The sequence below is a fragment of the Solanum lycopersicum genome, chromosome 1 (assembly GCF_036512215.1).
Source record: "Solanum lycopersicum chromosome 1, SLM_r2.1".
Lineage (NCBI taxonomy): Eukaryota > Viridiplantae > Streptophyta > Magnoliopsida > Solanales > Solanaceae > Solanum > Solanum lycopersicum.
Genome location: NC_090800.1, coordinates 72,912,825 through 72,924,686, shown reverse-complemented (window position 1 = coordinate 72,924,686; position 11,862 = coordinate 72,912,825). Strand labels below are relative to the sequence as shown.

Genomic DNA, 11,862 nt, shown 5'->3' with positions numbered 1-11,862 from the left:
TGTATCTAAGCAACTTTACTGAGCAATGAGAATGTTACAACCAGGTGAATTCTACATATAAATGAACCAAACTCTAACCTGTAGATGGATTTTACAAAGATAATTTATGCAGCTAAGCCCATATGCCTTAACAGAATATACACCTATTTGGTGTTCTGATCAATTACTAACCAAAAAAGAAAATCAAGGAATTCAGACAGAAATTGTCAGCAATGACCAAAAGCCAGCACTCAGCTGAAAAATGATTATACCTATAAACCAGAAAACCCCCTTTTTAACCACATAGCAACACCCAAAAGCTATTAACAGTAAACAAAACCTCAAAACGAAAAACTGCCATCTTCCCTCCCCCCTCTCCCAAGACACAAATGATTTTCTGTAATCTGCATATCCAGCAATGCAATTAATGACCACTTGGTTCCGTTGGTGATCCTGGAACAAAAGGAACAAAACCTCGTCCACCGAAAACGGGACGCATGAATGCGTTGTCAAATTTTCTCCAGTAACGATGCACAGTGTGAGATGGTGTTGATAGGAGCATACGCAAACTGTGGGGACGGGGTACATTTGGGCCCAGATCAGCTTCTGAGTCTTGTGTACTTTCAAGAAGTGGCACGATGAAGGATTTTGGGGTCGTCGGTTCAGAAGAGATCATTCTGGTCAAGTGTTTTGGTGAGGGTTGCAATAATCTGATTAAAGGTTTTGTCATCAACCCGAATACCTGTGAAGGACAAAAACAGAAGGGCTCAACTAAATGGCTTTGGTTCCAAGGATTTTTCGCTACATGCATAACCACTTAAACACATGAATTTTGGGAAGTTGTTTCTAAATCTTTCACGAGTTGAGAAGTATCGGACAAGTGCTAGAGGAATATTATTGCTAGCCTGCCAGGTTTAAAACTTTGTTTGAAAACATTTTTATTGAAGTTTCCAAAAGAATAAAAAATTTGAGATGGTCAATCCTTGAGCATAAAGGAGCACATTTTTTGTTGTATGTTTCTCTACTAAATGTATGTTTATTAAATGTATACAAAAAGTTAAGATATCTTACCCCTGTGCTGAAAAGGACAACAGTGATAGTACTTGTGATCATTATGGCATTGGCACGTAACTGAGTATGGCCTCCCCTGGTAAACTGCAAGCATGAAATTAATGAATCAGTCAAAAAAAAATTCTCAAAGACTATATGCAACGTGCAAAAATAATCCATGAAATTTGATACCAGAGTTATATCAGATACTAGTATTTTACCTGATTATAAGCAAGAGCCACTGAAACAGCACCTCGCATAAGTCCAGCCCACCATATTATGATCTGCAATATCAACAAAGGGATATAACGAGAGGCCATATGATTTGAAGGACTTTTACAGTTACTAACAGGTTATTAGCACATACTTGCTGGTTAAAGCTAATCCTCTCCTCCGGAGACTTCTTCATCAAGTTGGACAAAAATGACAGGGGGAAGACAAATGCTGCCCTTCCAACCAAAACAAGACCCAACAGTATGGAGCTAACTTGAACTGATAATTGTGGGCTGCAAATAGAGTTGAAACACAAAACCATCAATCATGCGAGTCTTTTTCCACTTACATATAATCAAAATAGTAAATGATCAACTTCAATGATATCGAAATTCACCTGTCGCTTACAAATCTCCACTTCTCAATGTCCAAAGCATCCATACCAACATAAAGGAATATGAATATTTCAGCAATAAATGATAATGTAGCAAAAGCGTGCCTGAGAAACAGATGAAGATGATATGTCAGGATTAAACCATCTTATGGGCAGAAATAGGAGCAATTGAACACACTCCATCAATAGTGTTCCAAAAGTTGTACAAACATACTTGGTGGTGACTCTTGAGCTCTCAGTCACATTATGCCAGGTGTAGTGAGACATCACGATCCCAGAGAAAAACACAGTGAGGATTGCACTTAAATAGAATAACTGCAATCGACATAGTTTCAAACTGTCAGCTTAATAACTTTATAGAAAGATATATATTTCCAAAAAGGAAGTGATTAATTTTCATTTTGAAAGTTAAAAAGGTTAGCCAGCTACTTAATCGAGAAACTTACTTCAGCAAGCATGTAAGATAGGTAAGCCATAAGTATCACTATAGCAACCTCACGGTCAGTAGAGTGCCTGGAGATCATCATGAAGTAAGTAATCAAAATCCTTTATGAAAAGACATCTTTCTTATCTATCATGTAAGCTTAAAATTGTGCAATTCAAGACAACAAAAATTCTAAGAAGACACCGGCTTTCATTTTCTTGACTAGTCTTTTGCACAAAAACCAATATAGCAGCTTCAGGACTCATATATATATATCCAAATATTTGCCTGTTGCAACTAACCTAAGAACAGCATTCAAAAGGACGTTTATTTGTGAAAGTAAATATATACGAACCTTCCAAAGTAGAGTTTTTTAATTATATAGGCGCTCAGTAGACCAGCCTGCACCAGGGAAATACTAAATGTCAGTCTTGTGTCACAGGTGCAACGCCCACACACACACACACAAAAAAAGCAAATAAAGACACAAAAGCATGTGTGGAGAGAGAGAGACTCACAACAACCCCTAAGATGGTGCTCGACGCAAACAAGTACAGAAAATTTCCAACTAATTCCAGAGCTTTGCTTGTGTTGATATGAGATAAGTCAAAGTTCTGGACAGCATTGAACAGAACTACAGATGTGGCATCATTCACAACACCTTCCCCAAAAACTAGACTGTATAGTAAGGGTGTTTCATCCTGACTAAGCACCTACATATTTTCCAAATAGAATATGCCTGATCAGTAAGAGAGCAGCTAGTCTAACCAGCCTAAAATGCTACAACTTTGTAGCTTTTTTAATAAATAAGTACGACTTATACTGACTTGTAAGGTGCAAACAGAATCTGTTGCAGAGAAGATTGCTCCAATAGCTGGAAAAGAATAGAGATAGATGAGAAACATGCAGAGAAGTTATCAATCACAGTTTTGAAAATAAATAACACAGAGGAAACAGCAGGAAGTACCAAGGTAATCTCCAATTTCAAGGTGCCCAATATTCCATTTCTTGAAAATGCTAGTAGCACCTGATCATGAAAATAGATATTATTACTGATGGGTTAATCATGAGTATAATAAATGCTATGGAACTTCCTATACGGGGAAACAAAAACAAAAAGGGTAGAAATACTCACCGAATGATATGATAATGAATGATATCAAGGTGCCAACTGCCCCAAAAAGCATGATAGTGCTGAAATTGCGGAAAAATGATTTCTTTTTCACCTGAAACCTGAGGAACATGACAAGATGGATAAAAATTAAACTCATTGCAATCCTTTTGAACAATTTAAACCCTAGTCAAATCAAACAAATATCACATGCTACCGAGTAGCTTGCCTTGTTAAAAGTCATGAGTTCACAAGGCCACGAGAACTTCAACATTGTAAAAGGAAAGAGCATTAGTGTTTGGTATGACTAGAAATACTATTTTCGTAGTTTGGTTGGCAGTGGGAAATATTTCACCATAGAAGCTATATATAGTACACATTAGTAATATCATATTGGGGGTTTTCTGATGAAACTTTTGAGTAAAGGGCTAACCAACTTAAGACTAGCGATATATCTGTTTTTGTCTAAACATCAATTAACAGATTCTAAGTTGTTACTTTGAACAAGTAATACTTTCTTTAATGAATTGAGAAATATGACCATCTGCGGCGTTAAAAAATCGGGATAATGGACTCACCCCTCTTCCCTTCTCCACTTATATACCATGCTTAGTTTGCATTGCACAAAGCTTAAGAACAAGATTGACCAAAAAAATATCTTCCCTTCAGAAAATCAAGGTCTAAGCTTTCTAGATAACGCATCAATTACTTGCAAGCAGTCATTGGGTAGTTTCAGCAATCTAGAATGCTACAGAAACATTATAGACTAAACATTTTGTTCTGCAGAAAGATAAATACAGATTTAAAATGCAAAACTTACCCAGCATTAAAAATGATAGGCGGAAGAAGGTAAATGAAGAAAAGATCTTCGCTGAAGACTAAAATATGTGAGTTCTTTCCTCCACTTATTAGTAGAATGACAACTCCAGTGCAAAGACCCTGTCATCAAAAAGGCCAAAAACCACAACCACATACAAAAAAATAAAATAAAAATCAGTTCATCATGTATCACAAAAAGCACAAAATAGTAATAGTATCAACCAAACGAACTCACGATAACAAGGGCAGTAATGGACTCATTCATCCATCTATTTTCCTCGAGTAGATGACCGATAATAATACACGCGCAGATTAATGCAACAAACAAGTTAATCGACACAACAGATTGATGATCAGAAGTTGATAATCTGTTCAAACTTGCCACCAGCGTCCCAAAGTCAAACACCATATTTTCGAACAAGTTTCCTCTTTGGAAACCTTATTTCCAATTCAAACAAACTCCTACAACCACAAACCAAAAACACACAATTCTCAGATCATAAACTTCTCAAATAAAATCCACACACATATATAAGCGCATAAATGCAGCTACAGCACTTGTAAAATACTCAAAATCCAGAATCATAACTATCCATATAAATTAAACTCGTAAATATTCTTTCTTTCATTTCATTCAATTAGCTTGTATATCACAGCAAACCTATATCATGAATAAATAAATTGAATGAAGTTATCGAAAACTTTACCAATATTCCGATCAAAATTGCCCGTCAAATTGAGTTTACAACACCGGAAATTCAATCAGATCTCAAGATTTTTAGCAAAATAACTCAAACTACTCGAAACTGAACACAAATCATCAAAACTTGAACAAAAGCAGAATTCAGTAAGAAATAATTGAAAATTAAAAATTGAGAATCAAAGTGAAAGGAAAGTTCTAGAGAAATGATTGATTAAAGAGAAATGAAATTAAAGGGCTAATTTATAGTTTGTGTGGAAATTGAAATGCTGATCTTTGTATACTAATCAGCGCCGTTCATTTCATCAAATAGGATCCTACCTGTCTATATTTTTTACCGTTTGTCTCTATTTGGTCACTTAATCTGAGCTTTTAATCAACATATTAATTTTTTAATTATTTTTCTATTAAGTAAGTAGTATCTATGGTATTTCTTATGTTTTAATTTATTTGATAGAAAATATTAAAAAAATTAAATAAATATATAGTTAATATATCATAATATTCCATAATTTTATGATTTGTAATATGGAAAGTTATAATTAAATAGATGAAAATAAAAAAAAAAGGTATGGAAGAGAATATTAAGAAGCAAGTTGGTGAAATAAATTGAGCGAGTGATTTCTCATTTTGGTCACAAAATCTAAAGAATAAATTAATGATTTTAATTTCTAATGAATAGTTTTGGATTTTTTTATTTTTTTTCTACGTTAATATAAATATTACTTCAACTCACTATTAGTTGTCATGATATACTTTTTGAAAGTTATTTTGATTAATTTTTTAAAATTAAATTATATTATATCTAATTTTATTTAAATAAAAAAATTTAAATATTTAAAATCTATATAAAAAAATATTGCAAATTGCAATTTTTTTACATATCAATATAATAAAAAATTATATCATAAAATATTAGTTAAAATTTTATTATTTGACTCCATAACTATTACACAAAATCAGAATAATTAAAAGTGGACGGATGAGTATGTTTTAAAAGTAATTAAAAGAGAAGAGTTTGTTCAAAGACAGTTTAGTTGGTAATTAGTACTAAGAACTACTTAATTAATTAATTACATAGTAAGTAAAAAACAATACAAAAATAATTAGAGTTACTAAAATAAAGGGAAAACGGCTATTATTTAAATGGGAAAGAAGAAGAAGAGGGTGAATGGGACCCACCATTGCGATGATTGTGTCTTTTGGAATCTTAGGCTATGGTTATTAATGCAACTTTTCACCTTTACCCGTTTCTTCTTTTTGTTTTATTTACTACAAGTTAAAAACATTTAACATACTTAGAATTATTGAAAATTTAACGTAAATTATTAATTTTATTTTTAATTTATTTATAGTATTAAAAATAATTTGATAGACAAACTTAAATACACAATCAAACTTTTAATACGAGAGAAATAAATTTTAAATTCTCGTTAAATTTAGATTTCGATTTTTCATTAAAAACTATATGTTTCTACGAGAGTTTGACAGTTGAGCCTACTTATTATGTCACGTGAATTTAACTAAAGAAGTAGAAATATATTTTTTTAGATTGTCAATAGTTCGGAGATGAAATTAGTATGTTGCATCAAATTACTTCCTTCATTCCATTTTAGTTGATCGCTTTCTGTTTTATATATTATTAAGAATCATAAAAAAAAAATAACTTTACTAATTCACCTCTTGGAAAACATTTAAGAAATTCTACAAATAAACATGAAACACTTTCAACAAGAATTAATTACTAGGATAACATAAATAAAAATAATGTTTTCTTAATTTCATGAGATGATCAACTAATATAAGACAACTATTTTTAGTATGATGATCAGCTAATACGATACAACTATTTTCAATAAAAAGATCAACTATTATAATACCAAAAGAAAAAGTAATTATTAATCTTTGTTGATGCACGATTTAAATATATTTAATTTTGATCTGGATTAATTAATGTGTATGATATGTAATGAAAACTACGGCATTATCGTCGATAAAAGGATTCCATGTTTATTTATTTGTATCAATACAAACAACTATCTTTCAATAATTGTACTTATATATAAAAAATGTGCTTCATAAAAATAGTCATACATGAACATGTTCACATGTTTGCTATCCAAACAATATCACATAGGCCATAGGTTGTACAATAAGAAGACAAGTTAGAATTGAGTTATCAAAATACTTTACTTGTATCACTAGAATTAAGCAATATGATTTTTGATCAATATTTAAAAGTGATACACTTATTATATTAATATAAAAAAATTTACCATTTATAATATTTTACATATATTATCTTATATATTTGATTTTTAGTTTTAAAATATTATATTTATTTTAATTATATTTAAAATTTGATCAAAATTGTTGTAACAATCACAAACTTTAGACGGGAGTCCTAGTCTAGACCTATACCTCTGTATTATTTGAGAGTGTATTCTGAAGATATATATGGATAAAATTTACTCGCATCGGGTGTTTACACCAATTCAATACATTTTTAAATGTATAGTGTATTTTATGTAACATTAATTAATTAACTACGTCATGAAATCACATAATAATGAAAATTAAATTAGTTTGATGTAAATATTCGATGCGCGTAAATTTTTTCGATATATAAGTGTCCACATGGACATTATAAATAGTTATTTATCTAGTTGGAACCTTATATATCTTTCAGAAACACTATAGGATAACAGGTGTTGCCTAAAGTTTGAGATTATTAATCAAATTCAGATATTTTTTTAAAAAAATTAATCAAATTAACTTACGAAAAGTGAATATATACGTATATATAAGCAGAATCTCTTCTCTCATTTCACATGATAATCAGATCGACATGAGATTGGATATATTATAACAGGACCACGACATTCTTTTGTAGATATTTATTGTTTTATCAATTAAAAGGTTTATTATATGGTTTTAAAATTTTTGCTAATTTAATGCAAAAGTACAAAATATTGTCCACATTGCCAGTTGTTTAGACAGATAGGTGTTGATGCATCTTCCTATTTTTTGTTTGGTAGCAACAATTTAAATTTTTTAATGTGTCACTCATCACAAGAAATAATACTTTTTACTCACATGAAACCTTAAACTGTTAAAACTCTTTTTTGCAGACCAGTCAATTTTTATTCTACTTTAAATCTGGGGTTAGAATGTTCTAATCCCCACCTAAATATGGATATCGTAGTTTTAATTTATATAATGTTATTTCATTTATCATCAAGTTAAACAAAAAAATATATATATATATATATTTTGAAATTTTTAGAAAAGTTTGTATAATTATAAGTTCTCTAAGATAAAATGTAGCTTTAAAGTTATTTATTTTTTAAAACAGATTAAAAAGAAAAATATATCATGAAAAATGAAAAAGACCTAGTAGTATTATATAGTAAAAAAATTAGCGAAGAATCCAAAAACGAGGCAAATAATATAAAATCCAGTGTATTTTACTTGGAAAAAGAACACGTTAAAAACTCAGGCAATTTTTTTTACTATTATAAAATTATAGGTTCAAATTAAATTTTATTAAGATTTTTAGTGAATTTAATTTATATAAGTTTATATTCAAGTGTCAAAAATATTAGTTTGGATGAATCAATTATGAGAATACTAAGGGCTTGTTTGGTAACCTCAATATACTTATTAAGTTGTGTAACTTTCGCTTATCCACACAAGTAATGGTGAACATATAAAAGCTTTGGAATATTGTTTTTGAGACAGTTATGAATTTTATTCAGTTTCCTTTACTGAATCGAATAGTCTTTAATTCAGTTACTTTAATTTGAATCAGAGCTTTGAATTTTTGTTCATCCTTTATCGTAATAATATCTCGAAATTTGCAGCGATAACTCGGTATATCTACTATATGACCATTAACTAAAATATGTCGATAGTTAACTAATTGACGGGCTGCGGAAATAGTGATAGAAATGGAATCATTTTTCTTTTTATATTCTATACAAAATCCTATAACTTCATTAATAAGTCTAAGTAGCAGAAGTAGGTTGGTTTCTAGGGATGTTTTATCAATTTATTTCCATTGTTATGATTTTAGTCGTTTTGACGATCATATCTTATCCTATCTTAATTACCACAATTCTCTTGTTCGACAAAAGTTGTATTTGTATTCAATAATCCTTTATCTTTATTTTATTATAAATTATTGGGTTTAGACATTATTTTGGTGTTTCTTAATCGTTTCAAAATGGCAAACATAAGAAAGCAGAGGATAACTGCGGGGAAGAAAAAATTCTAGAAGGAATTATTTGAGAAGAATTAGCCGATCTAGATTTACGAATTATTATAGAGAATTCGTTGATAGAATGGGAAGGGAAAATATTCATATTAAGTAAATATGAAGTAGGAATCCATTCTATAAGGTATTGGGGCTAGAGTTGACAAACAAACAAAACTAATAATATACTTTATTAGTATCGCATAGAAATCTAAATGGGGCGTGACCTTCAAATAATTGATGATACAATATAATACTATCATCAAATAATGTAGCTTAGTTGATGAGACTGTTCCTTCCTTGATTAGAGGTTCTTAGTTTAAACCCTGAATATAGAAAAATTCTTGATAAAAAACGCTTCTACCGAATAAAATTATACACAATATAAATTTAAAATAATCGAATTTTAATATCAATATCGAATATCAAAACGCGATATAATTTTATGCATGTGATGTAATTAACATCACCAGTTCATATCTAGTGAGTGTAATTGTTGCCCTGAATTACACTCGATCCATATTGCTCAAAGTAATTAATTACTAGCTAGCCAAATAAACAAATCTAAATAGAATTTCATTCAATTACTCTTACCATATATTTTTCTCTTATCATATATCTTTGAATTTCTTAAGTCATAAAATACTTTATTTTATCATATATTTTAGGTCTTCTTAATTTTTAATTCCCTTAATACTTTTTATCATGTAATATTTATGGTACCTTAATTTAAACATTGTAAACATAATTTATTATAAGTTAAGAAATGATAATATTATCTATTATTAGTATATAGTATTTTAGTGAAGGAAAAAGAATTCAATCAACATTATTTATAAGATCTTCATGCTTTTATTATAACTAACTTAGCATACATATTTTGCACACGTGTCTCGCTCAATCAATAAAGTTATACTCCATATATAAGAAGAACAAAATTATTAAAATTTGTAAGTAGATAGTCTATGTATTAGGATAATAAGAAAAGTATTAAAATTTGTAAGTAAATAATAAGCTTTCTTTATTTGCTAAAATAAATAAAAGTTGATATTTTTTATATAAGGATTAAATAAAATAAATAAGAATATATTATTGATATTTAACTAGATGGTTAATCATTTTCATAAATCATGTGGGAATCTCGTACTACGACAACACCCACCGTCTTCGATTTGGATGATGTATAATCTATTTATTTATTTATTTATATATTTATTTATTTAAGAAATTGCGATTAATTAAAAATCTGATTACTTGTAATTCTAAATTTTAATTTGATTATTCTTTTTGTTTAACTATATATATATATATATATATATATATATATATATATACACAGAAGTCCGGGCAAGTTTGAGCCTATTATATATTATTTTGTTTTAATTTATATGACACATAGAATTAGGAGAGTAAATTTAATTTTTAAGTATTTTTTGTTGTTGATTAATTTTATTATATTTTTAACGTACTTTTCAAATAATATATGTAGCACATGTAATTTTTTTTAGAGTTGAACAATTTTTAACATAAATACGTAATTTAAAATAAATAAGAGTATATGTTTTTGTAGTTAAGGTGGAGAACTATTTCTCCTTTCTGAATTTATGTGGCATATGGTAAATTTCGAGGGTTAGCTTTTTAGTATATTTTAAGTACTTTAAGTTGTAGTTTATAGTACTAATAACGTAATTTGTAAATATTATATGTTATTTCATTAGTTTTAATTTACGTGACACGTGTAAAATTTTAAAAGTTAATCACATTTTAATATGTTTTTCAAATATTTTAAGTTCCAAATCATTGTGATTCATAGTACTCTTAATACGAGTTTCAAGTTATATATGTCACTCCATAAGTCTCAATTATGAAGTATGGGTGAAATTTTACAAATTAACCTAATTTTTAATATTTTAAATCACTTTTTAGTATTATTTTGTAAATACGGAGTAACATATAAAAAAATAAAAGAAATAAATTATATCGGAAAAAATATTACATGTAAATAGAGAAATTGAAGTTGAAAGAGAAGGGCAAATTGGGCAATTGATCACTGGCTGATCTAAGCTCCTAAACACCTTTCTACAAAAAATCAAACGTTAACATGAGTTTGGAATCTAAATATTGGACGAAAAAATAGTAATTGAAAAAAAAAAGTATTGAAATAATGTGAAATTTTTTAATGGTATATATAAATAGAGAGAGAAATTGGCAATATTTATAGCATCGTCTCATGAAAAATTTAACTGATAAAGTGACGGAACATGATACTTGACTCTATATTATAGAACAATTAATTTTATTTCTTTATAGTTTAGATTTACAAGTTATACTATATTTTTTATATGTACAATACAATTTATTCATTGATTATATTTTGTGTTGATTACTTAATTCGATAATTATAAGTTAATTCTTTTAAATATTATAACTATATATGAACTTGTCAAATAATGAGAACAGTCTTTTGTTATTATAAAATCTAGCACGCATGTCATGCAAGTTTGTTAATAAATAAATTAATCAAAAAATTGTACTTAGTAAACTAGGTCTTATTAATATTTTATGTTAATTACGTTTAGTTTTTCAACAATTAAACCCTGATTCTATTATTAAGTATATTTTTTCAAATTTATATCATTAATAATCCGGTGTTTTAGGTCTTGAAGTTACAAAATCTAAACCCTAATTATATTATTATGTATATTTCTCAAGACCTAAAGCTTAATCAATTGTTATTATTATATCATTTTTTTTTCAAGTTCATCTTTTTTGGTGTTTTAGTACGTAGAATTTTTCGAAACCTAAAGCTATGACTTACATTTTTTCAAGTTCATTTTCTTGGTATTTTATTATGTCTTGAAGTTAGAAGACCCGAATTCTAACAACTCTCTCCGTCTAAAAAAGAATGACTCTATTT

The 11,862-nt window shown here is 28.6% G+C and overlaps 1 protein-coding gene across 1 annotated transcript; it reads right to left on the bottom strand.

Annotated features, from left to right (window-relative positions):
• nhx3 ((Sodium/potassium)/proton exchanger 3) lies at positions 1-4,905 on the bottom strand. Its single transcript, NM_001247326.2, has 15 exons — positions 4,698-4,905; positions 4,226-4,452; positions 3,992-4,110; positions 3,196-3,293; positions 3,028-3,087; positions 2,888-2,934; positions 2,579-2,773; positions 2,416-2,462; positions 2,083-2,149; positions 1,851-1,951; positions 1,640-1,741; positions 1,397-1,535; positions 1,251-1,313; positions 1,051-1,134; positions 1-721 (listed from the first exon to the last, which is right to left on the bottom strand). The coding sequence occupies exons 2-15, from the start codon at positions 4,397-4,399 to the stop codon at positions 404-406; spliced, it is 1,614 nt and encodes a 537-aa protein (NP_001234255.2). The 5' UTR covers positions 4,400-4,452; positions 4,698-4,905; the 3' UTR covers positions 1-403.
• Between the last annotated feature and the right edge of the window lie 6,957 nt (positions 4,906-11,862).

Bases quoted from the DNA above. Each gene is read 5' to 3' on its own strand.
- nhx3 (NM_001247326.2), bottom strand. From the start codon at position 4,399: ATGGTGTTTGACTTTGGGACGCTGGTGGCAAGTTTGAACAGATTATCA. The intron at 4,111-4,225 runs GTGAGTTCGTTT...TTTTGATGACAG, and splicing joins CCATTACTGCCCTTGTTATC to GGTCTTTGCACTGGAGTTGT. The intron at 1,314-1,396 runs GTATGTGCTAAT...TTGATATTGCAG, and splicing joins GGATTAGCTTTAACCAGCAA to ATCATAATATGGTGGGCTGG.